The sequence below is a fragment of the Xyrauchen texanus genome, chromosome 10 (genome assembly GCF_025860055.1).
Source record: "Xyrauchen texanus isolate HMW12.3.18 chromosome 10, RBS_HiC_50CHRs, whole genome shotgun sequence".
Classification (NCBI taxonomy): Eukaryota; Metazoa; Chordata; class Actinopteri; order Cypriniformes; family Catostomidae; genus Xyrauchen; species Xyrauchen texanus.
Genome location: NC_068285.1, coordinates 34,358,282 through 34,386,226, shown reverse-complemented (window position 1 = coordinate 34,386,226; position 27,945 = coordinate 34,358,282). Strand labels below are relative to the sequence as shown.

At 39.8% G+C, this 27,945-nt stretch overlaps 2 protein-coding genes across 6 annotated transcripts in view; one reads left to right on the top strand and one right to left on the bottom strand.

Annotated features, from left to right (window-relative positions):
- The first annotated feature begins 3,861 nt into the window (after nt 1–3,861).
- Nucleotides 3,862–12,780, top strand: LOC127650130 (tyrosine--tRNA ligase, cytoplasmic-like). The gene is made up of 14 exons (XM_052135329.1): nt 3,862–4,065; nt 4,523–4,593; nt 6,340–6,486; nt 6,642–6,817; nt 7,065–7,194; nt 7,515–7,595; nt 9,710–9,802; nt 9,965–10,100; nt 10,547–10,632; nt 10,747–10,882; nt 10,999–11,096; nt 11,198–11,391; nt 11,523–11,664; nt 12,034–12,780. The coding sequence occupies exons 1-14, from the start codon at nt 3,987–3,989 to the stop codon at nt 12,142–12,144; spliced, it is 1,680 nt and encodes a 559-aa protein (XP_051991289.1). The 5' UTR covers nt 3,862–3,986; the 3' UTR covers nt 12,145–12,780.
- A 193-nt stretch (nt 12,781–12,973) lies between these two features.
- The window catches only part of LOC127650129 (uncharacterized protein KIAA1522 homolog), a 73,559-nt gene continuing 58,587 nt past the window's right edge, over nt 12,974–27,945 (bottom strand). For 2 of the 5 annotated variants that reach the window (XM_052135324.1, XM_052135326.1), the window contains 6 exons: nt 20,032–20,187; nt 19,857–19,897; nt 19,611–19,737; nt 18,694–18,801; nt 14,930–18,484; nt 12,974–13,996 (listed from right to left, as the gene is read on the bottom strand). In XM_052135324.1, coding sequence (XP_051991284.1) covers nt 13,974–13,996; nt 14,930–18,484; nt 18,694–18,801; nt 19,611–19,737; nt 19,857–19,897; nt 20,032–20,187 — 4,010 coding nt within the window. In that variant the 3' untranslated portion in view covers nt 12,974–13,973. Of the gene's footprint in view, nt 13,997–14,929; nt 18,485–18,693; nt 18,802–19,610; nt 19,738–19,856; nt 19,898–20,031; nt 20,188–22,399; nt 22,479–27,945 lie in introns of those variants that run through there. The other 3 variants (XM_052135325.1, XM_052135327.1, XM_052135328.1) reach the window with 2 other exon arrangements.

The window sequence follows — 27,945 nt, the reverse complement described above, 5'->3', positions numbered from 1 at the left end:
GGGTTCCGCCCCTCCAGCCTCTCGAGCTTTCCAGAGCTCCGCCTTCCAAGCTTCCCAGAGCTTCACCTCTCGAGCCTCCCAGGGCTCCGCCCCTCAAGTCGCCCGAGCCTCCCAGGGCTCCGCCCCGCAAGCCTCTGGAGCCTCCCAGGGCTCCGCCCCTCCAGCCTCCCAGGGCTCCGCCCCGCAAGCCTCTGGAGCCTCCCAGGGCTCCGCCCCTCCAGCCTCTCGAGCTTTCCAGGGCTCCACCCCTCCAGCCTCTCGAGCCTTCCAGGGCTCCGCCTCTCAAGCCTCTTGAGCCTTCCAGGGCTCCGCCTCTCAAGCCTCTCGAGCCTTCCAGGGCTCCGCCTCTCAAGTCTCCCGAGCCTTCTACGGCTCCGCCCCTCCAGCCTCTCGAGCCTACCAGGGCTCCGCCTCTCAAGCCTCTCGAGCCTTCCAGGGCTCCGCCTCTCAAGCCTCTCGAGCCTTCCAGGGCCCCGCCTCTCAAGTCTCCCGAGCCTTCTATGGCTCCACCTCCCGAGCCTCCTTCGGCTCTGCCTCTCGAGCCTCCTACGACTCCTCCTCCGGAGCCTTCCAGGCCTCCGCCTCTAGAGCCGCCTACGGCACCACCTTCCTCGGCTCCGCCTCCCGAGCCTCCTACGGCTCTGCCTCCAGAGCCTCCTACGGCTCTGCCTCCTGAGCCTCTTACGGCTCCGCCTCCAGAGCCTCCTAAGGCTCTGCCCCCAGAGACTCCAGAGCCTTCCAGGTCTCCGCTCCTAAAGCCTCCTACGGCTCCGCCTACCTCGGCTCCGCCTCCCGCGGCTCCGCCGGCCTCCCCAGTGGCCACTCCTCCTCCCAGGCCCCCTGAACCGGCCCTTGCCTTATGGCCAGCCCCCGGGCCATGTAAACCTGTCCCTGCCCGGTCGATACCTCCCAGGCCTCCGGACCCGGCCCCTGTCCTGTGGCCTCCTCCCAGGGCCCCTGACCTCGTCCCTGTCCTGTGGCCTCCTCCCAGGCCTCCTGACCCGGTCCCCGTCCTGTGGCCTCCTCCCAGGCCTCCTGACCCTGTTCCCATCCTGTGGCCTCCTCCCAGGCCTCCTGACCCAGTCCCTGTCCTGTGGCCTCCTCCCAGGCCTCCTGACCCGGTCCCTGTCCTGTGGCCTCCTCCCAGGCCTCCTGACCCTGTTTCCGTCCTGTGGCCTCCTCCCAGGCCTCCTGACCCTGTTTCCGTCCTATGGCCTCCTCCCAGGCCTCCTGACCCTGTTCCAGTCCTGTGGCCTCCTCCCAGGCCTCCTGACTCAGTCCCCGTCCAGAGGCCTCCTCCCAGGTCCCCCAAACCTATCCTAGTCCTGTGGCCAGCTCCCAGACCTCCTGAACCCATCCTTGCCCTGTGGCCAGCTCCCAGACCACCTGAACCGGGCCCTGCCCTGTGGCCAGCTGCCAGGCCTCCTGAACCGGGCCCTGCCCTGTGGCCAGCTCCCAGGCCTCCTGAACCGGGCCCTGCCCTGTGGCCAGCTCCCAGGCCTCCTGAACCGGGCCCTGCCCGGTGGCCAGCTCCCAGGCCTCCTGAACCGGGCCCTGCCCGGTGGCCAGCTCCCAGACCACCTGAACCTGTCCTTGCCCTTCGTGCCCCCTTGGACTTCCTGCCTACCCTTCATGCCCCCTTGGACTTCCTGCCTGCCCATTGTGCCCCCTTGGACTTCCTGCCTGCCCTTCGTGCCCCCTTGGACTTCCTGCCTGCCCTTCGTGCCCCTTGGACTTCCTACCTGCCCATTGTGCCCCCTTGGACTCCCTGTCTGCCCCTCGTTGCCCTCCGGACTGCCTATCTGCCCCTCTTTGCCCTCCAGACTGCCTATCTGCCCCTCGTTGCCCCCTGGACTGCCTGTCTGCACTTTTTGCCTTTTTTCTGAGGAGCGTCTGGAAGCCGCTCCTTTGAGGGGGGGCTATGTCACGTTCCCCTGTTGTCTGCCCCTGTGTTCTGTGTCTCACCAGTCTATTGTTTAGAACTACATTTCCCACAATCCACCTGCCGTCATCACTGCCATTTTGTGTCATTGTTCACACCTGTTTATCATTTGTAATCATCCTGTCCTTGTGTATTTATACCCTGGTTTTTTGTTCTGTCTTTGTCAATCGTTGAAATGTTGTTAGCCTGGTGTGTTTCCCCTACCCGTGCTTTTCTAGTTTTATGTTTGTTTCCCTATTGAGGGTTTTTCCTTTGTGTTTTGCCTGTTTGTTGATTTAATAAAGTAAGCCTGCATTTGGATCCGCTCTCCTCGTCTGCCTTCGCTGCCTTCATTTTGTAACACTGCCCATCGTGGATCTCAGTCTATTTTTAATTAGTCCCAGTTTTGAAAAGAGCGCTCTCAGCTGGCATTGGTTACAGGCAAAGTCATAAATAGCTGGAGTGCTATATCAACATTTGGAAACACTGATTGTAGTTTCCTTGCTCTTATAAGTTGCAGCAGTGATCTTGCTGAGGTGTCCTCATTTTCTTTGATAAATTGTCTGAATTGTCCAATTTCGTCCACAAAAACTTCCTCTAGATCATATTTCTTCTGCAGATTAGCTGCTCCTGTGCGAAGATCTTGAAGTATCCAGTCAATTTAGGGATTTTTTTTCTTCAGTATATATCTTGGTCACAGGATGTGACTGTCTAATTTTAACTCTGTGCTGAGTATTTTCAATTCAGTAGCTCAAGCAGATTCCAGTGTCATTATTTCAGTAACAATTAATGTCAAGGCCGCTTCTGAAGCAGAACAGACTGCTCTACTACAGTGTCACATGGGCTGCATTCGAAATCTCATACTGTTGAAGTATTTACTGCATTTGATGAAAGAACACACCTCTTAGCCAATAAAAAAAGTATGTTCTTTAGGTATGCAGGTGAGTAGTATGAATACATTCCCAGACATACTTCTAGGAAGGTGGGCATTGTCCAGCGACCCAAATATATGACATAGTAACAACAACCATGAAAATAATCTAATATGATTTTGTTAAACAAAAGCAATTTAACCACAATTAACAACTTTATTGGTATATACTGTATCCCTCTCAGTTGAAAAGAGCCACCAAATTTGCGGTTGTCTGCCAACTTTTCTGATTCAGTGTATATGACGTCTACTCAGCTTCCGTGGTATTTCTTGCATATGTCATGCAATGTCCAGAATGAGCACTTCAGAATCTCAGCAGATGTAGAAGGTCATCAGAGTATTTTTCGTCTACTGTTTATGCATACTGAGTATTCGGACACCTACTCTTTTGACACTGTTTTTGACATACTATAGGGAAGTGTGCATATCTGGATGCAGCCATGGTACCTGTTACTTTATTACGCTAGTCAATATGGACTAATCACTGTCACTTTTGAAAACCGGATAAAGAATACTAAGGCAAATGTAATCATTAGAATGAACATATTGATACAGTATATGTAGTAAACATATGACTCCAAGACAAAAAAAATTATCTGATATTTGAATGTGGCTCAATGAAGGATTTTTTCTTAACCAAGCGCCTACAAAAAAATAAAAATAAAATAAAAAACATTTTAGCCTATTTTTAACTGTACGCATTTCAATTTCATAACAAAGCTCAATTAAATTGAATTGTGTAATGTTTAACTGAATTAAAATAATACCAAGTTAAGTGTTTATGTTTTTTAGTAGTAAGTTTTAATTCAATTTGGTGGAGTTTTTGTTATAACATTGAAAATATTAATCTTAAAGTTCTTCTTTTTTGTGTGTGTGTACGCGCCCCCTGGAGGACGACAACAGCTTATCAGTGTTCTCACTCGATTACTCTTTCCTAATGGTGAATAGCTCGACAGTAGATTGTTCAGAGCTGATGCAACACTGTCGCTACACGGCAAACTATTTTGAGAAGTACCTATTAATCTATATCTATTTAATAGGATCATATATAAGTTAGATATATACTAAATGTATGTTGTAAATGGATTCATAAATGTGATGTATAAATAAATGAATCAACAAAGCCAGTAATTAATGAAACATTCCGTGACTTTTATTATGAAATATCCGGAAGAGACTGTCATTGGCACACACGTTCGTTTCACTGGCTCCGGTGAGTTTTAATGTAATTTTATTGTATTTTTCTGATCGACTTTTGTTATTCATATTTACTGACTTTGTATAAAGACAACATCCGCCTTTGCAGTGAGTTATTTATAATAGTATTTTATAACGCAGTTCTGTGAAGGATAAGCCAGCTCATCCTCTGCAGTCATTCATATGTCACTTTAGGAGGTGATCTTTGGCAATGGGTTCCTTTAATGTGTTAAATAATGGATCGGATTCGACGGATATTGGGGTTCTTTGACATATAACTGTCACCAGAAAACACAAGTAGACTTTTGTGGATTTGTAATGCATTTGCAGATAATTCACATCATAATGTAATAAATGTTTATCTTCGCTCACTTCCTGATGTATAACAGGAGTTTACTTGATTTTGAGATGTAAGGAGTGCCCTTAGTACTCTGGTTTCTATAAAATATTTATTATTTTTAATTCCCATGCAGAGGTACAAGTCAACATGGGAGAACAGCTGAGCCCAGATGAGAAGTTTCAGCTCATCACCAGAAACCTTCAGGTGAGAGATACTCCGAGGAAAGACCAGCGCTAGTACGGCTGGGAATCCTTAAAAAAACCGAATAGACCCGAAACGTTGGAGTCGATTCCTTTCGGTGAAACCGGTTGATATTTTCGGACTGTGTTTATTTCCTTGACCACTGATATACTACACATTTAAAAGTTTAACAGCACTAATAATATTTACACAAAGATTAAATAATGACTGCATCTTACCGATCATCAATCTGACTCTTGAGTCAAATCCGCTCCGTTTTTTAATCTGTATGAAGTAATCACACAACCCTTCAAAACATCTGATTTCCAGACCTGGAATTACTTTATATTAAAGTAATAATCAAGTAACATGCCAAATTTTTGACTGTAAATTGGCATGCAATAAATAACAACTTCCCCGATGTTACAACACGAGTCTGCAACAAGATGGCGCAGTTGAATCAGCTTCCCTGTTCACGTCAATAAATCTGGAGGAGTTTAAATGATCAATGTGCTGGTCTTCTAAACGCGAGAATATAACGCTTCTGTACTCGTTCTCGACATATTTACAGTGCTTTAAAAGCTTTTGCATATATACATTTTTTAATTAGGCTACATTTTGCACAATTTCACATTAAACTTATTAAAAAACTAAAAATATTATTAAAAAAATAAATACATTTTAAATACACACACAAAATAAATTATTTATATATTTTGTACATTGTATGAAATAAACCAGTACAACAAAGTGGAAATGTATTTTTTGCACATTTTATTCAGTGTACAAACGGTTTTGGACAACTACTGTATATTCTAATATAAACCTCTTTCTAAACAAGAACTCGTGAGTGGTAAATGGTGCTTTTAAGATGATTTGCAGTAGTTCTTAGTAGTACAGGCACATCTACTCAAACTTCCCTCAAATTTATGTAATGGGATTGAAGCATTGTGCTTTGGTATGTGCATACATGCCCTGATTTAATTTTAGAATGTCATTCACGCTATTATAAACAGTGCAAATAATGCGTTGTAGGAACTGTTTATTATGAGATTTAACTTTACCTCCCGTTTTTTCTAAATTGAAAAAGAATCGAATAAATGAGTCCCATTCCGATTCATGGTTTTGGTAACATTGGAATTGTTTCCAAAAGTTGATCCCAGCGTTTCTAAAACCAGGAATCGGAATTGGGGGTGATTCCCAAATTTCTTGAACGAAAAGATATGGATCTAATTTTTGTATTACCACATTGAGTGATTTTGAGTCCTTTTTTAAGATCCATACACATTTAAAGGGATAGTTCACCCAAAAATTATATTTCTCTCATAATTTACTCCCATCCCAGATGTGTATGATTTTCTTTCTTCTGCTGAACACAAACGAAGATTTTTTAGAAGAATATCTCAGCTCTGTAGGTCCATACAATGCAAATGAATGGTGATCAATATTTGATTGATCACCATTCTGGTGCTTCAAAGTTTTGGTCACCATTCACTTGCACTGTGAGGACCAAAAGAGCTGAGATATTCTACTAAAAATCTTCATTTGTGTTATGCTGAAGAAAGAAAGACATACACATCTGGGATGGCATGAGAGTGAGTAAATGATGAGAGAATTTTCATTTTTGCCTGAACTATCCCTTTAATTATACCAGATAGTGAACCAAGTGACGAGAAACACATTTGTCTTTTCACTGTGGCCTATAAAATTAGTCCAGTATGAAAAACAGGAAGAATCTAAATTTGGAAAGGGCAACTGTTCTATTCTTAGGAGGTTCTTGGTGAGGAGAAGCTTAAGGAGATCTTGAAGGAGAGGGAACTGAAGGTTTACTGGGGTACAGCAACAACCGGCAAGCCTCATGTGGCTTACTTTGTGCCCATGTCAAAGATCGCTGACTTCCTGAAGGCGGGCTGTGAGGTTTGTCTTTGGCATTATGTGTCATGCTGCTTGTCTCCTTACAGAATATTTGAATGCTATAATATTGAAAGAATTTTGACATGCATCTTCATATCTTTATATTCACATATCCACATATTCATGCACATCTACATATTCATGTTCCTGTTCTGTAGGTTACCATTCTTTTTGCCGATCTTCATGCCTACCTGGACAACATGAAGGCTCCCTGGGAGCTGCTGGAGCTCCGGGTGAAATATTATGAACAGGTCATTAAGGCCATGTTGGAGAGCATTGGAGTTCCCCTTAATAAGCTCAAATTTGTCAAAGGCACTGACTTTCAGCTCAGCAGGTAACACCACCTTCTCTTTAAATACTGGAGTTATACATTTCTAAGTTACTTTGGATGATCAAAAACATTGTATGGATCATTCAATCAGTAAATAGTAGTTCTTGTACTGGGAAACTGTTATAACTTTGTTATGTTATCATATGTTATTTTTCAACAACAATATACAGGTGTTGTTAAGTTGGTATAATTTATTTAGCAGAGGACAAATGTCAATGTACTTTTTCTTTGCCTTGTTAATCCATTGTAGAGAGTACACTCTGGATGTGTACCGGCTGTCATCCATGGTGACTGAACATGATGCAAAGAAAGCAGGAGCTGAGGTGGTCAAACAGGTTGAGCATCCTCTTCTCAGTGGTCTACTGTATCCTGGACTACAGGTACGTAGCTCATCTTTGGATAACCTTTGCGTCTGGTTCAAGATTATTTTCTATGGTCTTCTACAGGAGAAGAACCTATACCAATGTATCTACAATCTAAATAAAATCTATTCTCTTTGGATAAAAATTTATGTAATGCTGGTTGTTACATATTGATATATTATTAACTCCATGCTTCTCAGTACTAATTTTATTCACTTTGTTCTATTGATTTCAGAATTTCATCAAAACTGAATACTTTTTCATTGTTAAGTGCTCTGTTTTGTAATCTGATTTGCTGTTTAATCCAGAAGAGTGACATTGTTTTTAATTTCCATCAGGCACTGGACGAGGAGTACTTGAAAGTAGATGCTCAGTTTGGAGGTGTGGACCAGAGGAAGATCTTTACATTAGCAGAAAAGGTATATATATATATATATATATATATATATACATATATGTGAGATTTGAAAGGGACATGCACGGAGTGTGCCAAATAACCATCAACATGTCAAAAAAGGATTTTAATCTGAAAAAAGTTCATCATAATCACAAATAAATGATTTCAAATGCAACGGTTGGATTATTTGCCAGTTAACAGTATTACGATTTTAAAGAAAACAAGTGTGAAGCTATAAGAACTGTATTTTGAGCTTCTCAAATCTGAAAATGATGGTATGATTGTTATGTGAATACAGCTCACTAGGTCTCATCATTTCTATAATCTGGTGTACCTCGAAGATTTGGTAGATTTACCGTTTATATGTTTTAACGCTCCTATTACTTTAGGGTCATTTTTTAACCTTAAAAGGTAAAGAATGCATTATATATACACTGTAGTTTTTGGTACTGGAACCAACTGTTGTGACTTTATTAAGACTATCAAAACAAAGAATATTTTTTTTTTTTATTAAATTGTTTAAGAGAAATAACAATTTAAAACGAACTATTCCTTCCATTGTCTTAATGGGTCAATTTAGACCTGTATAGAAAGAACTAAATGTGACCTTTCACCTTCTGACTTTCTGTATATTTGACACCTTTTTTATATACCTGTAAATAATTGTTTGTACATCTTAGAATCTTATTTGATCTAAAAATATTTGTAATTTTCTTAAATTTAGCCCCTAGCCTCATACTGTTCTCGAGCTGCTTCACTGGGTACTGCATCTTTCCCACATATTGCATACTTTCCCCTACACACACACACACACACACACACACATTTGTAGACATGTACTAAATTTGTAACTCTAAAATGTACACTGTTGATTTTCTACAAGCAGAATAAGAAATTATTGTAATATATTTAAGACCCGATAAAATGCCAAAAGTGATTGAAAGCCAACGTTTTCCAACATTGTTTTTTATTGTTTAAACAATTCCTTAAAAATATTATTACTCCATTAATATTCAGTATATATAATTTTTTTCATGGTCATTATATGCTTTTGGATCACAATAAAGTGCCGTTGTACACTAGTCAAGAATTTATATATTTTCATTTTCAATATGGGTCAAAAATGACCCGAAGTACAAAAGGAGGGTGCAGTTTCTTAAGAAAATAGTAGGGTTGGGGTCTGGGTAGCTCACTGAGTCAAGATGCTGACTACCACACCTGAAGTCACAAGTTCGAATCCAGGGCGTGCTGACTCTAGCTAGGTCTCCTAAGCAACCAAATTGTCCCGGCGGTTACTACGCTGAGTTGTGCATGCATGCCGCAGAGAATAGCGTGATGCCTCCACACGTGCTATGTCTCCGCGGTAACGCGCTCAACAAGTCACATGATAAGATGTGTGGATTGACGGTCTCAGACATGGAGGCAACTGAGATTCGTCCTCTGCCACCCGGATTGAGGCGAGTCACTACACCACCCAAGGACTTAGAAAATATTGGGAATTGGGCATTCCAAATTGGGGAGAAAAAAGAAAAAAAAAATTAGGAGGGTTAATACTATCCCTTCCTTTACCTTTTATTGCGAATAGGGAATATTGTTCCAATTAGCAGATCTGTCTATCACACTCAGCCTTACTAAATGTATTATTTATTCCATTTCAAATAGCAATATGAAAACATGTCTTTGATGCTTACATCTCAAACATAAACGTCTGTAGAAAAATGTAACTAGTCACATGCAGTAACCAGAATGCATAGACACACGCAAAGTAGAAGATGAAAGATTTCCTTATCTTAAATTTCTTAAAAACTGGAAGCTTATCTGCTTGGGTAATGGTGCAAGCTCACTCTGTACAGTTATGGATCTAAACAACATTATTTTCCTTTATAAGGTCTTTGATAAGAATGTAGTGTTCAATCAGTTCAAAGAAGTTTGAATTCTTTCTTTGATTTTTTTGTTGTTGAATTCTCATTGTTTTTTCACTGGAAAGATCAAATGTTAAGAACGGCCTGAATCGGGTGCTCTTCCACGCCACCATACGATTTTGATAAAGCATATATATCCTGTTCCTTTGCCCAGAAATATCTGTGTTGTTGGCAGGTATATTGAGGTTGTGTCCCCCCCCCCCATCCTTTACAGTACCTGCCCTCTCTCGGTTACTTAAAACGAATCCATATGATGAACCCAATGGTGCCTGGACTGACTGGGGGCAAGATGAGCTCCTCTGAAGAGGTACTGTAAATTCAAGAATCTTAAGGATGCTTGAAGATAAAGATGTATAACCTGATTATTTGAATTAAAGCAAAGCATACTATTAATATGGTCTGTTGTGTTCAAGGTGTCTGTATGATGTTTTGAGATCTGTCATACTGAAAGTTTCATCTCTGACCTCAGGAATCTAAGATTGACCTGCTGGATAAGAAGGACGAGGTGAAGAAGAAGCTGAAGAAGGCATTCTGTGAGCCTGGAAATATTCAAAACAATGGAGTACTGTCCTTCGTTAAGCATGTGCTTTTCCCTCTGCACTCTGGTGAGTTTCTTACTTACCTGTGAAAATAATTCTGGACATATTGATAATGACTGCAAAAAGACGCATTGACTAAATAGTGGCACTTGCTAAGGCAATCATCAGTTTTACTATTGCTCATACTTAGGGTTAGTGATTTGAACAAACCTCTAACATTAAGTATTAAACTTCACTGTGCACCATTTGTGCTACAGCAATTTTCTTATCAATGGTACTTTCGAAAGTCACCTGGCAGTTGATAAAACAGGCGAAACAAATTTCAGAGATTGTTCAAAGAAGGGATCTGAGCCATATCTAAGGACCAGGATATTGGGTTGCAACAGCAAACAATGTACTAAAAACACACCGAAGCCCATAGCCATCGCATTGTAATGCCCTAGCGACCACCCAAAGAAAGTGTACGAATCTAGTTAAGTCGTAAATGGTCTATGGTTTTCTTTTGCTCTTAGAATTTGTCATTAAAAGAGATTCGAAGTGGGGAGGTGATAACGTCTACACAGACTATGAAGAAGTGGAGAAGCACTTTGCTGCAGAGGTATCTAAGCAGAACTCATCTTAATTTACATTTATCAAAAGCTTTTCGGATACATACGGTATGATCACTTAGAAGTTAAACACCATATGTTGACCACTGAACTGCTTACTTTAGCAAATCCATCCTGGCGACCTGAAGGCCTCAGTAGAGTTTGCCCTTAACAAGCTTCTGGATCCTATCAGGAAAAAGTTTGAGTCACCAGAGTTGAGGAAACTGACCAATTCAGCCTACCCAGAGCCTTCCAAAAACAGTGAGTGAAAATATATTATAATGTGCTACACACACACACACAAAATTTATTTTTATTTATCATCTCACTTAGCAACACTTCCATGTACACATTGTTTGGTTTTCATTGCTTCACAGAAGGAGCGAAGGGGAACCCTAAACAGGCAGCAGAGGAGGAGGACGTCATTCCATCCAGACTGGACATCAGAGTGGGCAAGATCATCAGTGTCGATAAGGTAGAGACTGCTAGCAGTTATTTTATGATTGCAGATTTTTCCAATAAGGAACATCTTTAGATGTGATATAATAACTTGTCTTTTCTGTCTTGACCTTTAAGCATCCAGATGCTGACTCCCTGTATGTAGAGAAGATTGATGTGGGGGAGGAGCAGCCGCGGACTGTAGTGAGTGGACTGGTGGCCTACATCTCCCAGGAGCAGCTTCAGGACCGGCTTGTTGTGTTGCTATGCAACCTAAAGCCCCAGAAGATGAGGGGGATCGAATCCCAAGCCATGCTGCTCTGTGCTTCAATGTTAGTATTACTGATGCACTCTAATTATTTGTTCTAATTAACTACTTCATAAAACAAATCTATCTTCATAGAATTTGCTCTTAGAGTAAAAATGTTCTAGTCTTGATGTGTCTAAATGTGACTTCTTTCAGTGAGGGCAAGCCCAGAAATGTGGAACCTTTGGATCCACCGGAAGGTTCTTCACCAGGAGATCGAGTTTATGTTGAAGGGTATGAATCGGGTAAACCAGATGATGAACTGAAACCCAAAAAAAAGGTGTTTGAGAAGTTGCAGGTGTGTGAGTTTTAGACACTGACAACTCTGCTCATAAATTCACATACACATTGTATAATGCAAGAGGGGTCAGAAAAAATTGCATTTTTATTTTTTACTTAGTACAGCACTGGTTAAGCTAAGACCAAATAATAACTGAATTTACAGAAATGATACAGTTCAAAAGTTTATATAACCTTGGTTTTTGAGGGACCCGTACATATGGCTGTAAATGGTCATTAATTCTCAAGGAGGCAACATACGATAAGAACCATGGGTATGTAAATTTATGAGACAAAGTGTATGTAAAATTATGGGCACAGTTGTATTTTAAAAAAGGTATCACATGTCTTGGTGTTGGTTGCATGTTTATGTGTGTGATCTCTTTAGGTGGATCTGAACATTTCAGACGAATGCATTGCACAGTGGAAAGAGAAAACTCTGATGACCAAACTAGGACAGATCACCTGTAAAACACTGAAGGGTGGAAATATTAGTTAGACTGTCTTCATCCATTTCTTCAATCTTCAAATGTAGATTTCCATGACAACCCAATATCCCCATTACAACTACGCAGTGTCAGGTATTCATCATAGCCATCAAAAACTACAAACTGACTCTGATGGAAAAGCAAATGTCTTTTACTGCCATGTTTTAATTGCTGATGTTCATTTGCTGATGTTTGTTCATCTCATCCTGTGAATGATCTAATAGCACATGATTACTGCAACACAACGCATTAAGGTATTGTACACGCTTTACATTGCATGTATTGCTGTCCAAGATGTCTTAAGTATAAAGTGCTACAGTAAAAAATCTGGTGCTGTGCTCATTTGTTTGGATGTCCTCAAACTCAAGTTTTTCTGTGGTGCCATCTTCTCAGCTGGAAACTGAGCATTGCTTATCATGATCAGTCTCCAGCTATTGAAACTATCACCCATCAGTAGAAACAGTTTAGGCAGGAAAAAATGTCATACAGAATAAACTGTTATGGGTAAATATTTTACGATTACTTTGGCTTAGTATGAAAACAAAATAGGATTTCATATTATGTTACTTTAAGACCTCATCTGAAGTGTAGACATCCGATGTTAACCAACCTCACCTCAATAAATAAAGATGATTCAAAACCTCTTCCTATGTGTATCAAAATTGCCTTATGTCTGTAGAGGTTGTTGTGCAAGATTTGGCATTACTCTCTTGAGATGTGTTTTTTTTATAATATATGAATCTGGAAAAGCATTTGAACAAGAATGTTTCTGTTGATATTGCACTGCATTGTGATAAACTGGTGAACAATACAAAATACACACATATATTAATCAGTCAAAATAAATAGTGGTTTTGCAAGCTTGAAAATATACAATACATTTGAATAGTCAAATCATTGATGTTGAGTGTTACTGTGTCCAGCCTAAAAAGATGACATTAAAAACATGAAAACAGTCATAACTGGGTAAATCTATAAATATCTTTAATGCATAACTATTTTAAAACAGAGTAGTAATTCTCTTCACTGCTGCCTTTAAGTAAACAGCTACATATGTGTTTTTTATATCAGTCTTAAGAGCGGTAATCAGTCTATAATCTCACTGCTTTGCTGGTTCCAACAGAAAGTAATGCTGCATTTTAGCTTACAAAGTGCTTTAATCTAAGGAAGTCAATATGTAAATGTATTTTGTGTAATGTTCATGTTTTGTGTCAGTCATGTTCAGCATACTGCAGAATGTATACGTATATGACAGATCTGTACATGTATAATTACATATTTGCTAAAAGCAAACTCTGAAAGTAGATTGCAGTAGCACTTAAATATTTAAAGTTGTTAGTACAATAAACTTCTTTCATTAAATTCTATAAATCAATATCTGTGCTTGAGAACAGAGTGTAAAGCATATGTGGAGATGTCAGAAAATTATAACATATTTGGAGATGTCAGAAAATTATAAAAATGGGTTTGATATTTTTTGCCAGTAGCAGATTACTAACACTAGATGTCAGTGCAAACTTGCAGTCCTGATAATGTACAAAATCCATTTATAGCCACAGAAATCTCAAAATGACTTTTCCCAGAGCAAACAACTCATTTAGAAAAATATTTAAAAGCTGTAATAAAGCTATTATATGAAAGGGTTTTGGGGGTAGGGTAGGGTGGGGGGACCTTTTTGCATACATTTAAAGGCCATTTCCAGGCTAAGGCTTTTAAGACAGCTATGGTATCCATGGATCCTTCATCAGCTCTCACTTGTGCTTCCATCACTTTCTTTGTCTTCCTGTCTTTGTCAGACTGTGACTGAAGAGCCTAGTCAAAAGTCAAGCATCACAACTCTTCAGCATGCAGTCTCTGTTCTTCCTGGAAAACAAATTTTATTATAACAAGATGTATTATAACTTTTCAAGAGAAAATGTGAGTGGTGCTTGTTGTGGCAAAACTCCCACAAAGAGCCTCAGTACACTGCCCTAATAAAAAATGCCCATTCTCATGTCTCTACAATGTTCAAGTGCAGAGATATGGGGGCATACCAAGGGCCTCAATACACTGCACTGAGTCAAACGAGCCCATCTCCATGTTCTAAGATGTTCTTCTGTCAAGATATGGCTGGGTCATGTTCCTAAATGGTTGCTAGGGTGCTCTGGATGGTTGCTAGGGCATGGCTAGGAAGTTGCTAGTCTATGACTTAATGGCTGCTTGCTAGCCTGATTCAAATAAGTCAACCCCCAAGTCTCTGACCTTCAAATACGAAGATATGCCCACTGTGATCACTTTGCAGTTTTAAGTCTATGGGATTTTTTCCCCAATTTTTCGCCTGCTTGCCTGATTGCTTATAAATGTCATAATATGTCTTTCCTCTTTAAGGTGGTTGATATGACATCTATTTATGGGTGTACAACAAATGGTGCGGGATGAGTTACATACCAAAGTTTTAGCGGAAGGACTGGCTTAGGAATTTTGGAAAATGTTTACACGAATGTTGCTAAAGCAAGCACTGCTAATTATCTTTTCTTAATGCAACTTTAGATTTAGTGATTGGTTTCTAATTATTTTGCTGAAAAAGAAAACTGGTTGCTGGTCATAGCTTTTTTATCATCGCTGGTTTAAGCCTTTCTCTCAACCTGCCCAGCTGTGCCCAAAACCCCTCTAAAATCAGCCAACAGACCACACTGGGAGACCATCTAACCAGCTTAGGATATGTTTTAGCTGTTTAGCTATTTGTTTGTTTTTTCAGCAGGGCAGAACCATCTGTATTTCATACATCAATTAAAAAACATGTGAATGCTTCCTTACTTGCTCTATCCTGGGTCCCTGATGCTTGTGCATGCTGGCCAGCAGGATGCACTGTGTTGCTTTGCCCATTAACTTCAACCTTCACTCTTTGTTCATTTGTCAAGCTCTCTGTCTTATCGGTTGTTCTGTTTACTGTCTTGTTTGCTGGATTTGTTGCATGCGCTGGTTTCTTAGCAACAGGTGGCGGCACCTTTATTGACTTTCTTGTTCCATTTGTAATCATCATCTTTGCTTGGTTGGAAACCTGAATTATCTCAGCTGCAAGATTCTGTTGGTGGCTTGCCTGGGCCTCAGGAGATGTAGGTGTTTCGATGACAACTTTTGTGCTCTTGGAGAAGATAAAACTGGCAGTAGATGCAGGGGAATTATGCAAGTCACAGCTTTCGGGTGTTTTTGGGGATGGAACAGGGGAACTTACACTAGTAGTTGAGGATAAGCGTAAGTTGAGCATTGCTGGAACTCCACTGGAGCACATTGCAGCAGTTTTCATACGTATGGCCTCTTGTAGACGCAAGGATGGGACAGTTCCTGTGGCAGAAGGTGACTTTGTGGGTGGGTTAGATTTCAAAGTTAGGGATCTTCGAATTGGCTTTTGTGGTGCTGCTTGATTGGAGATATTCTGATCATCATTTGTTGTGGCCTCAAGGCTATCATTGTTTACTTGATCTTCACCAACATTTACAGACCGTAGTCGCACCATCTGAAGTAAGGAAGATGTGACAAGTGGAATGTTGGCATCCTCCTTTGGAATAGGTGTGCTCTTGTGTCTGAAAAGCAGTTCTTTGCTCCTGTTATCCTTGGTTACAATGTTCTGCTGTCTTTTAAAGTTAACAGTAGCTTTGTCTTCCAGTGACAGATGAGGTGCAAGAGGCACATTTGTGGAGTTTGCTTGTGTATCAAGTGAAAGAGTGGACATTTTAGGAGGGACTACATTTGTATTTTCCATGTGAACGTGGTCCATAGAGAAGTCAGAGACATTGTTACAACACTGTGGGTTGTCATGTTGCCTATCCTCCATATCAGTATAATTGTTTACAGTTATTGTTGTGAGAATAGTATCTATCTCTGATCTTTTCTGTACACTAATGACCATATCATTGGCATTAGATGACACCAATTCTGTACTGGCTTGCTGTTCACAAAATTCTTCATGGCAATCATGGGATATCTCTGATAGAGGTTCATGGATGAATGAGGGAGGCGGTGGGGGGAAGTCAAGTTCATATGGTTCTTCAAACATTGAGTCAGCTGAATCCATTGGTGGTGGTGGAGGAGGCCAAGAAGATTCCAGTGAAGGAGCCTCTTCTGTCACTTGCCTGTGTTCCACCTCATGAGCTGGTGATATAGACACTGAGGAAGCTGATGATATTTTAGTGGGTGGTGGAGGAGGATGATGTTCTGGAGGTGGAGAAGGAGATGGAGAAATGCCATTGACCTTAGGTACTTCTATATCAAGCATTTGCATTGGTTTATGATTTGAAATGTCCTGAACAATGCAGTTTCTTTGGTTCTCTGCATCAGTTTCATCGCTCTTTGGAATGGATGTTGTGCTCACTAATTCAGCACCTCTATTGACTTTTTCACAGTATGTTTCTGACAGCATACTTTGATCAACTTGAATGGTTGGTAACTCCCTTTTAGGAAATGGTTGACTTCCTTTTTTGCTTCGGTTTTCTACATTTCGATCATCTATCTGAATTATCTGATTGTTCTCCCTCACGTGAGGACTAACTTGTTCATTTCTTTGTAACATTGAGCTTTCATTATACCTCAGTGCTGGACGTTCTGCCATAATTTCTTTCTGCCCTTGTGGTAGCACAGACTCATTTTGTTTTTCTAAAACATTTCGTTTGTTCTCTGTCCCAGTCTTTCTGTCTATGTCTGGAGTCTGTTTCTCTGTAATCATTTGGTCATTGTTAGGTACTATATCTGTTTTTTTATTTGTACAGGTTAATGGCTCTTTTTGCTGTTTTTGAAGTTGATGTAACCTATAAGGGTTTGGTCCTGGGCCACATAATAGTTCAAATGTGCGTTTATTGTGAATCCAGGTCTCAGGGGGTGGTGGAGAGGGGGCTTTTACTTTAGGTGGAGAGGGAATGTTGAACAGCTCCCTAAGGATGACAGTTGGTGGTGTGGGTGTCACCTTGTTTTGCACTATTGTAACTAGAGGGGTGAGCTTTAATGACTCTGATGAAGTAGTGGTGGTTTGAGTGTCCTGATGTCCTGTGTCCGATGTGACTGAAGACAGAGATGTAATTGATGAAGAGATTGAGACCACAGGAGAGGTCCGTACACCTGCTCTCTCTGGTTTTGAAGGCTGAACTCTCCTCCTCTCAGGTGATGAGGGACTGACCTCTTTAGGGGAATGTGATGGTGTGCCACTTTGGCTTGAGTATCCACTTGAAGGGGACAATGTCCTATCAAATTTATTTTCAGCTGTTGCTATCTTCTGTGGAGATGAGTTATTTGATTCAGCAAGACTTCCAGTTAAAGCTGGATCAGGACTCTGTGTGCTGGATTTTACAGATAACTGGAAGTCTTTTGATGATCTAGGCACTGAAGAATGAACAGAGCTCTTCTCTTTATTGGTGGACTGATTACCTTCTTTTGGACTGCTGAGATTTTTACCCATTTGCCCATCATTTTTTGCCATATCATTAAAATCTTTTATGTCTACACATTCCCTTGATCTCTGCTTAAGTTTTTCATGGTGCAAAGAATAGGTTCTCTGTGGTGGTGCTGGTGGTAGTTTTGTCTTCATCACGGAGAGACTTTGAGAAAACAAATTGATATTCCTGACATTTTCTCCTTCATCGCTCAAATCTCCATGCTGCAATCTTGTGCATGTACCATCAGAACTGATCCAACTGTTTGAGCTTGCAACATTAACGTCTTTTGGGTTTAAATCTGAGACTTCTTTTGTGCTGTCAGCAACACATATTGGTGGACCCCTTCCTTTTGAAGAGATAGTGGAGGAATTGGAGACAATAGTCTCAGATGATTGCGAATGGCTCCTGTTGGGGCTGTTGGTAGGTAGACCTGCATTTGTACCACCTCTGGACCGTGAGGAAGCTGGACTAGCTGATGCTAAGCTACTCTTGCTAACCCTACATAAACTACGCCGGTTGTGACCACGATTAATTTCAATAACATCTATTGCAGCAGGCATAATTGCATTTGGAATGATCTTGGATAAATAGGTTGCTTGTGGTGAGATAGACATAACAGGACCATGAAGCTCCTGTAGAAAAGAGTGTGTGGTCATTCCTGGCACAGCAAGAGATTTGGGCCTCTGCACATTACACATTCCTGGCCCAAACCTTCGGTTTAGGGACAAGTCATTGTCATAAACAGACTGGATGTGTTGCCTTAGGAGCTCCTCGTCAAGTGATGTCTGAAGGACTTCAATATTCTGCAGGTGTACACGAGCCCCTTCATGATTCACCGAAGGGAAGTCTCCATCAAATGTTGGGATTACAACAGAGCCAGATGAATCATCTTCACAATCATGCTTTCCATTTGGAAGCTGCTGAAGTATAGTTCCTCTTGTCATGTCTTCAGTTGAAAAAAGGCAATGTACAGTCATTATTATTTTATCTTAATTGAACAACTTGTGAAAATTGAGGTTTTTAAGGTACTGGTTAAAACATTCAGATTTTTAACATTTAACAATATGACAATGCATTTACTCTTATTTATTTAGCAGATGCATTTATCCAAAGTAACTTACAAAAAAATTATTATACTAGCATAGATTCACATACCAAGTTCTCTCTGGACTTGCTGTGGTATGCCCATGATAGTTGTTCTTCTACTCCTCCTCCTGGTCTTGTCCAGTCTTTTAACTGGGTCCAATGGCTTAAATGTAGAACCTAAAAGAAGGTGAGAGAGTAAACATGGATTGAATACCAAGAGTAAAGATATCATTCCATTCCCTCCAACTACTTTGGAATTCAAGGTAAAATGGCTACAGTTGCTCCACAATGTGGGCTATAAGGGAGGCACAGTTAATCCTGAAAATGCAAAAGGTTGGTTTATTTATCTTCATAAAGTAATAGATTACCCATAAATGAAAATCGTAATGTATTTACTTACTCTGACTCTAAGCCCATTTGACTTACTTGTTGTGATCACTGATATGTAAACATGAGCAGTTGATAGTGACTCACTTTAAAGCCTAAAGAAGCACCTTATAGTGTCATAAAAGTAGTCCATGGAACTCATGTGCCATATTCTATTTCTTCTGAAGGCAAATAAAATATAGAGACACATCAGTAACATCAAACGTTTGGTCACAAGACACGCAAGGACCAGTGAGGTTTAATGTTTTTGACGTACCGCCATATTTTATTTAAGCAATACAGAAGTTGATCAATGACATATTTGATCTGAATTGAGTGAATAACATATTTTGGTCTGTATGGTGTGGACTTTTCATAACAAAAAGTGACTGTATGCCTTCAGAAGACTTGGATTATGATGCACATGTCACATTAACTACTTTTATGATACTTTTGGGTGCTTTTTTAGTTTTAAAGTGATTCACTATCAACTGCCATTGTATGAAAATCAACAATCGCAACATTCTTTAAAATGCATCCTTTTGCGTTCCACAGAAGAAAGGTAGTCATTAAAGTTTATATATTTGGGTGCACTATCCCTTTAAGCCTGTGTGGAATACCTTGGCGTGTAAGCACTGGACGAGCAGACACTGCTGAGACAGTAGACACTGAGATGATATAGTGTCCAGGAGTGTTATCAGTCTCAAGTGAGTCATGTCTTTCTTTTGAACTTTCATCTTCCTCTGGCTGTTAAGAAATGGAGGGCAGCATAATAAAATAATGAATACACAAATGTATGTGTATTTTAAAGAATAAACTCATATGGTGATACACTGTACAGTATAGTTTTCAATACTGAAGCTCACCACAGTCTGATCATCCTGAAAATCCACCCCATTTTTGTGCTCTGCATGGAAGAAATACTGAGTGAGGTGCATGAGAAAACAGCTATATGTTAGAAGGCCAGAATATGAGCAGAGCATTAAGGTTGTTGGAGATCAATATGTTTTGTAAACTGGATATGATGGGGATAAGTCTTACCTTCCTGTTGTAATATCTTCAGTCCCTCCTGGGCCTCTGTATGCAGGTCCTCCAGATACTGTGGCCTGCTACCCTCAATGAACACATTCTCCTGGTAATGCTGGGAGGGTGTATAGTGTACAGTCAGCTTGCTTTGCTCATCCTGCTTTTGTCCTGCTAAACATAAAGGATTGGGAAGATTTTGTTAATCTCATGAAGTAAATGTATGCAGTCTCACAAAATCTTCTAAACATGTAGTATGAGATCACCAAAGAACAAGCAGAGTCTTTCTTTCTTTCTTTCTTTCTTTTCTCTCCAGTACTTTCCATTTTTTCCCTTCCTTCCATCCTTCCTTCCTTCCTATGAAGTACACGTTTAAAATCTAAAGATTCCAACAAAGTACCTGTTTATCACTCAACATGTCTATGCTTGGCAATAATCTTTGGAGCTGAGGTTAATCCTCCAATCAAGGGCAATGCACTCTTTCCTCAGGAGTCATAATACAGCACAGGTTCCTCTTCCACTGACAACAGACTGACAGGCAAACACACTACCATGGTCCCTGGTGTGTTAAGACTAGGGCTGGCTAAAGCCACTGAAACATAACACCCCAGGTAGCAGATACTGCTTAAACTAGAATGACCTAATAAGAACACCAGTTCAAGATTCTCTAGCATTCCTCATACAGAATCAGGAATTCATGGAATAATTCACCCCAAATGAAACTTCTGTCATCACTTATTCACCCTCGTGTTGTTTTCTTCTGTGGGTGGCAGAATTTTAGTGACTGACAGGCTCTAGTCACCATTCACTTCTATTACAGAATTGTTTCCCATACAATTAAAGTGAATGGGGGATTATTCCTTTATGAGAGTTTTATTCAGACTCACTTGCTCCATGATAACCTCACATGCTAAGACATGCAAATACAGCTCAGTAGAGACTTCATAATATTAAGCTTTCTTTTTAGTCTTGACACATTGATTTATAGAAGAATTTAGAGTTTAAACATAAAAGCATCATTATTGTATATTACTGCATTGAGTCAACCAGTGGCCTCAGTTAGGACAATGTCTAACTGGCACTGAGATTCTGTTTTCTGGACGATGGGTAGAAATGGGACACTTGAGGGTGGCCTATCGTTGGACTGGGACACTCTCAAAGGAACAGTGAGTAGCCTTATACTGGTGCCCCTATCATTTTCCTTACATACCCCCCGAATGTCTTAAACTATCAGGCATCAGATAACAACTTTGATGTTTCCAAAAGGCACTGTAAAATGGAGTTAATGAGAGTGTTATTTTCCCTTAAAAGAAATCTCCTCAGCCTCTTAGACATTTATGCAGATTTCTAACTGCTTAGTAGGTATCAACTTTTAAGCTTCTTGTCTAGCACACCCCATGGGGGTGTCATGTGTCCTGGCATTGACTGCAGGCATTGTGATGCTGTAGAGAGACAAAACAGAGACTTTAGCAAGTGCACTGTATGAGTCCATTTAGCAAATTATTCCTTTTTTTGAAGTTTAAGGTATGTCCCACGTAAAATACAACTCTGTAAAAATATTGACAGTTCTGTTCTTGCAAAGGAAGTCTATGAGACAAACCTCAGCTGTAAATTGATTTCTGTCAACAGACTTATTTATTTGCATTTACAAACTGAGGGATGAATAACATTTTCTGTGTTGAGCCACAGCATGCCAGGTAGAATTAGGCAAGTAAACAATGGAAAAAGTCAATTTACTCTATGAGGCCCCGATCCTGTTACTTTTATGGCTGGAGCACAGATGCAACAGATAAACGAAAAGTTAAACAAATGTAACAATCAGTAATAGAAAGATGGACTCAACCTTAATATATATATATATATAATATATATTCCTACTGTTGTTCAGGACCTGAGACACAGTGGTGTCAAGTCTATAAACTTCATAATAAGTCCCTAAATATTGACAACATTTAAACTGACTTTTACAGAGTTTGCCACTTGTTACAAAAACACAGAGAACTTTCCTGCCCCTGTCTGTCTGTTAGGACAGGTATTTTTCTATAACAGTGCAATAATTTCAGCATTTTTTCTTATTGTGCCATTTACACTTGGTCTGGAAGGTTAGCACATACTTCTGATCCAGCCACTATCTGAACTTTTTGTTGCAAGCACATGCATGCAAAGAACCGTGATTGCATTTGAAGTCAACACTTCTACTCTAGTCTACAGTAGATAAATTAGCTAGAATAGTCTAGATTCACATTGGAGAGACATAACACATAAACACTTTCTAAAATTCAAAACGTTATTCAATGAGAAAGTATTTTTTAAATATCCATGTTGAACTTTGAATAATCGTAAATTAATTCTTGGACAATTTCAGGGAAGCCCCTTTTCTACTTACCCTTCTTTTTGAAGATTGACAGCAGAGATCGAAAGCTTTTACTTATGAAGACTACCATGCCTATCTCAAGATAAAGGCCCTAGCAGATACCATCGTAATGATTTAAAAGTGTGAAGAAAGAGGCTCTATCTTCAAGGATAAGAGGTACATGCTTTCAAGCAGCATCATTAGGCTACTAACTGTCCACTTTTTCAGTTTGCCAGAGACAAACTGATGTCTACAGTGTGCCACCAATCCCAACTGCCCTACTCCATCACATTTTTCCCTCCCCCCTTCATCTCTCCTCCCCCTCTTCCAACATCTAACTGGGAGGTGTTCCTCCAATGCATTGGCTGCTTTGCCCATATTGTTTCATACTCCTGAACTGAAATTTTTATTCTTCTTGAAGGGTGTCTGGCTAATACCACACCTAAAAATCTGCTTGTAAACATGCCACCAAGATCAGAGCATCTGCTCTACAATTTGATGCAAAGGACAGAGTCTGATTAGTAGAAGAATTGAGATCCAGAAAAGAGGATACATATTTTTTGAGTAAGACAGTGTTGTATGTGTTTCATTGTGTTCTTTTTTTCTGTGTCTGATAATCTAGAATCAAATGCTTCAGCTAAATCTTTCAAAAGCCAGATATGTTATACTAGATGTATAGATAATACTCAAGTGGGATTTACTCAACTTTCCATTTGCAAAAGAGGTTTTCACTCTAATCCTGATATTGTTCCATTTTCAAACCAGTATGTCTTTCTGGCACTAGAATAGAGACTCTAGTGGAGTTGGCTAAAAAGTGTGTTGCTACTTCAAACTTAGAGATGAAGGTCACCATTTTTCCTTACAAACTTCCAATCTTGGTTTACACCTGAGATTCACCATTTTTTCCTCCAATGCTCTGTGTCTTTGTATCATTAGTAGTGCATCACTATTACTATTGTGTACAATAAAATTGGTGAGGAATTCCTTAGACTTACAATGAAATATAGACCCTAGCCAAATCTAGGGATCAGAATATAATGGAGACATGGGCATGGTCTCGTTTGACTTGGGCTAATAAGCAACCATTCAGAACACCCTTACAACTGCTTAGCAGCTTAGCAACTTACCAAAAACCGCTTAGAATACCTTAGCAACTGCATAATAACACTCTGGCAGCCATTTTGAAGACCCTAGCTTCATGGAGCTGACTATAAAAGTCTAATTTTATATATCTTTATATCTACCCATTTCTCACTAACTACCAGCCTGTCACTCAGTATACGCCCAATCTACGTCTTCTTTATACTGCTCCATCATGCCCTTGGCATCTCTCCATCACCCATTCATCGATCTTATTAGTGTCTTCACAAATGGAAACACGCTCTTGTAGTTTTCTCTCAAAATCTATGCCAAAGACCTTAAGAAAGTATGGGACTGCCTGTTGTCCAACTCAAGTAATCCCATTAATATTAATCAGGGGAGCCAAAAGACACCATCTGGCACATGGTATGGGATTAGAGGAGCATGCCTTTAAACAGCCACCAGACCATGAGTTTCTTTACACAGAAGCTTTTGTGTCTTCGATACACAGGAAACAAATTAAACACTTTTGGTAAATGACAGAGGTATAACCCAAACACACGACTGATTTGACAATTGGGTTTAGACAAAAATACACACAAATCATTTATAATGATAGATTGCAATTGCAAAAACGTGTTTTAGAAGTGTTTATGGTTATTGATTTCTTTATTCCACATAGTGTTGCAACAGTTGTGCAAATGTGTGTGTGTGTTTTTTTAAGCAGAGGTTTTGTATGTTGGTTTCAAACACCTAGCTCAAAACCTTCTTAATTTATAACACTTTTTGTTTCTCATTTCTACCCTCCAAAGTAAATTTTCACTCTCTGAAGTAAACTTTCACTATCATCATATTTTTGTTACAGCTCTTGTAACAGCTCAAGCGAACATTTTCAAATCACACGGGCACACGTTTAGGAAAGGATTAACAATATTATGAAGGCAGATTTTTACTAAAAGATTTAAATATGTTCTTAGGAGGATACAGGTATTTTTCATGTGAGGTCAAGTCAGGTTTATTGGAGCAGGATGTCATATGTATTAAATCTCATAAATTTATCAGTTGCAATATTTGATGGCCAAAACAATGTTTTGTTTTTGTTACCTTTTCTATTTTGGTTGTTTCATAAATCCTTTTGTGCTTCATTATTGTTTTATCTTTTTAATTTAGCTGAAAAGCCTATTTAAGGCTGTTTAATGCAAGTGTAGATTTAAAAAGAGGCGTAGAGTAAGTTTCGAGGGTTTTATGATGGTGGGGTGATGGGGGACCATGTCCCTCCGAATGTTCAAATTTTTTATGCCACTGGTTTAAAGGCAGGTTCCATTGTGTGACATTATGTCCCGCTATTGGGGCATGTTGTCACAAAATGTCAATGTGTGTTTAATGAACTGTACCTTTTTTTACAGGGCAATAAAAGTGAAAATGTTTAATAGCTTTTTTGTTGTCAAGATTTTTGTTGCTTTCGAAAATAAACCCCTGAGAAATATTCACTGGAGGAAACAGTGGGACAGCTAGCCCACAGCAAGCTCCCCTATACATTTCTATAATACATTTATAAAACTGTAGTTCAAAAAAGTATTAATAACATTTTAACAGGAGCAAGTGGTGATGAACTTTGATTTTATTCAGCTGTCCATTCTTTCACAAAAGAATATGTTTCAAAAAGTCCACTAGGTGGTGGTACAGGATGTCTCTGTTGTTTATATTGCAGTGCCTGGTATATCTGCTACAGAATCATTAATCTACCCTAATAATGAGCATCTCTCCTAATGTCATCTAGAACTGGTTTCCTAAACATGTCCAGATTCACAAAAACAAATCTGAACCAGTTCAACCATATTTGGGAACAACGATGCCAACTCATTACGCCAAAACAGGCCAGTTATAGGGTTAGTCATAAGTAAAAACTCACAGCAAACCTTTGAGATATTTTCTTGACTGCAGTGAGATTTACGGGATTTTAGGGACATTTAAGGGATCTTCAGCAGCCAAATAAATTGTTGTTCTGAGATGCCTTGAACTTGCCTCATTCTCACAACCCCTAATTTGAAAATCCAGAACTATTTACAGCACTAGCACAGATCTTTTTACATCAGATCTTTAATTTTACATTTGTTTTTCTGTGCGAGTTTGTGTATAGGCATACACACTTATTTTGAAGGTTCTAAGGTTAAGTTCAAGGTAAAAGCTACAAAATGTGAGAGAGGCAATATGTCTAAATATTTATATGTACCACCCAGTGAGTCCTAGTGCTTTATACTTATAAACGTGGGATAATTTTTGCCCTGGGCTTTCACAGGTGGGTGTACTCTTTAACGTTTTACTTAATCTGGGATAAACACCAATAGAAGATTAATGTACCTTGGAGATCCTTTAGCTTCTATTTTCCCCATCATGCTTGGCTGCTTAAGGCAACCATTTTCTTTGTATCTCTGATGAGGTAAACTACAACTGCACAATGTTTGTTAGCCAATATGTAATCTTCCATAAAATGTGCACAAATACCAACAAATTAGCTTTCTTTGCCTCACACACCCTTAAAATGTACTTTATCAGTTTGACATTTGCCAACCAGTGAGCCTTTTAATCTTGTATTGTTATTGAATTGTACGTAACCCCTACTGGTTTCTGTTTGTAAGCAAGCGTGACTAACACAGCCCTGCCCTTGCTATCTTAGCTAAATCTTGCATTCCAACAATGTGTTGCTTTGTTAAACCTTTTTCAAATATCTGCCACTGCAGATTTCAAGCTCTGATGACTAAACAAGAAGCATGTTGTCTGTATTTAAGGAGAGGATCCTAATGTGTTAGCTGCATCTCAAGAGTTGATGAGGCCTCGCTCCCCTACCCTCTGTCTCCTGATAAACTGCTCATTCATCTGGCACATCTGGCTCATTCAGCCTGCAGTGCACCACCACCACCTCAAGTCATTAGTGAAGGAAAGCACAAGACAAGTTCATTTTTTAGCTGTCATGGAGTTCTGCGTATATCAGTGTTTACAAGTCCTCTGACATTGTGCTAAGCCTTCTACTGTATAACCCTTCTTTACAAAAACTACAGTGTGGAGTAATCCTTTTTCCCACACACACCCATGGAAGGCTCCATCAATATTTGCTATTAATAGCATGAGGTGTTGAGATAAGCATGTTCTATCAGACAATCAGTCTCTTGTCCTCTCTAACAGACAATTAAACTGAGCTGATGTTCTTAAAGGGGTTTTCTCACTTAGTAAAATTTGAAGCACTCAAAACGTATTCAGACATTTACAGACATATACAGATATAAGATATAAGCAATAGATATACTGATCAAAATTAAGACAAAGTATTAGGACACTTTCTGGTTATCGGTTCTTAGTGGAACTTGTCCATAATGTGTTGAACTGGCTTCATATGGACACTTAAAATTACTTTTGGAGTAGTTTAATATGAAATATTTTTTTAATTTAGGTTCTTAGCGGAAACTAAATTTTTTTCTTTCTGGCTCCAGATTTCCAGGGCCTCCTAACCGATTTGAACAAAAAGTAAATTTAATACCAATAAAAAAATATTCTCGACAAGTGGATAGTCCTCGTCCTGCCGTTGACTGTACAAAAATAAAACAGTATGCATGTGCTGAACACGTTCCTATTCGCTCGTGGTCAAAAGAGTATTCTTTGAAAGGCAATGTGGTCGACCTGGCGAGATTCAATCTGGAATGCAGGAAAACAAAGTAAACTAAAGGTGCTTTCACACAGGCAGATTAGTTAGAAACAGAGCACAGTTCACATGAAATATTGGTAATGTGAAAGCTGTCATCCGGACAGCAATACCGCACCCGAGACTTCCTGTAGTAGGTGGTCTGATTTTGGATGCAATGAAACTGTAGCGCGATTCGCATGAATGTGAAAGCAACTCGGACTCGGGTGCGCACTCGTTCAGGAAGTAAATTAACCTGCACATGCGTTTTAGCCGATGGCGACATCTTTAGTTTCGACAACACACAAGGATCCACACATACCTGAAAGTCCCAAAAAAAGTAATGACACCACAATGACATACAAGTACAATCAACACTATAAATAGTGTCTATCTGTCTATCTATACACCTTATAAATACTATATATAAATACTATTATAGGTTATAAATATAGGGTATAATAGATGACAGTGGAAATATCTTTGGATACGAGCGTGAGTAAGAGTACAGTGTAAACAAAGATAAAAAAAAATTCCTTTCAATCAGCGGTCTCCTCAAAAAATGCCATTTGCGAGCTTCCCCTGGACATCTGATGAGTTAAGCCATGAAACGCACATATACGCAGTTGTCATACAAAAAGTATGATGAGTCGCGTTGTGTCCACCATGCGTGTTTTTGATGACGTAAGATGAAAGAAAATGGACCGGGGTTCGATAGAATCAAGTGAGTGTAAAACCAGACCAATGCAGCGGGGGGCACCAGGAACAATCGCACTCGGAATTGGACCACGGAAGGCCCCCTAAGTGTAGCCTAAAAAGTGGG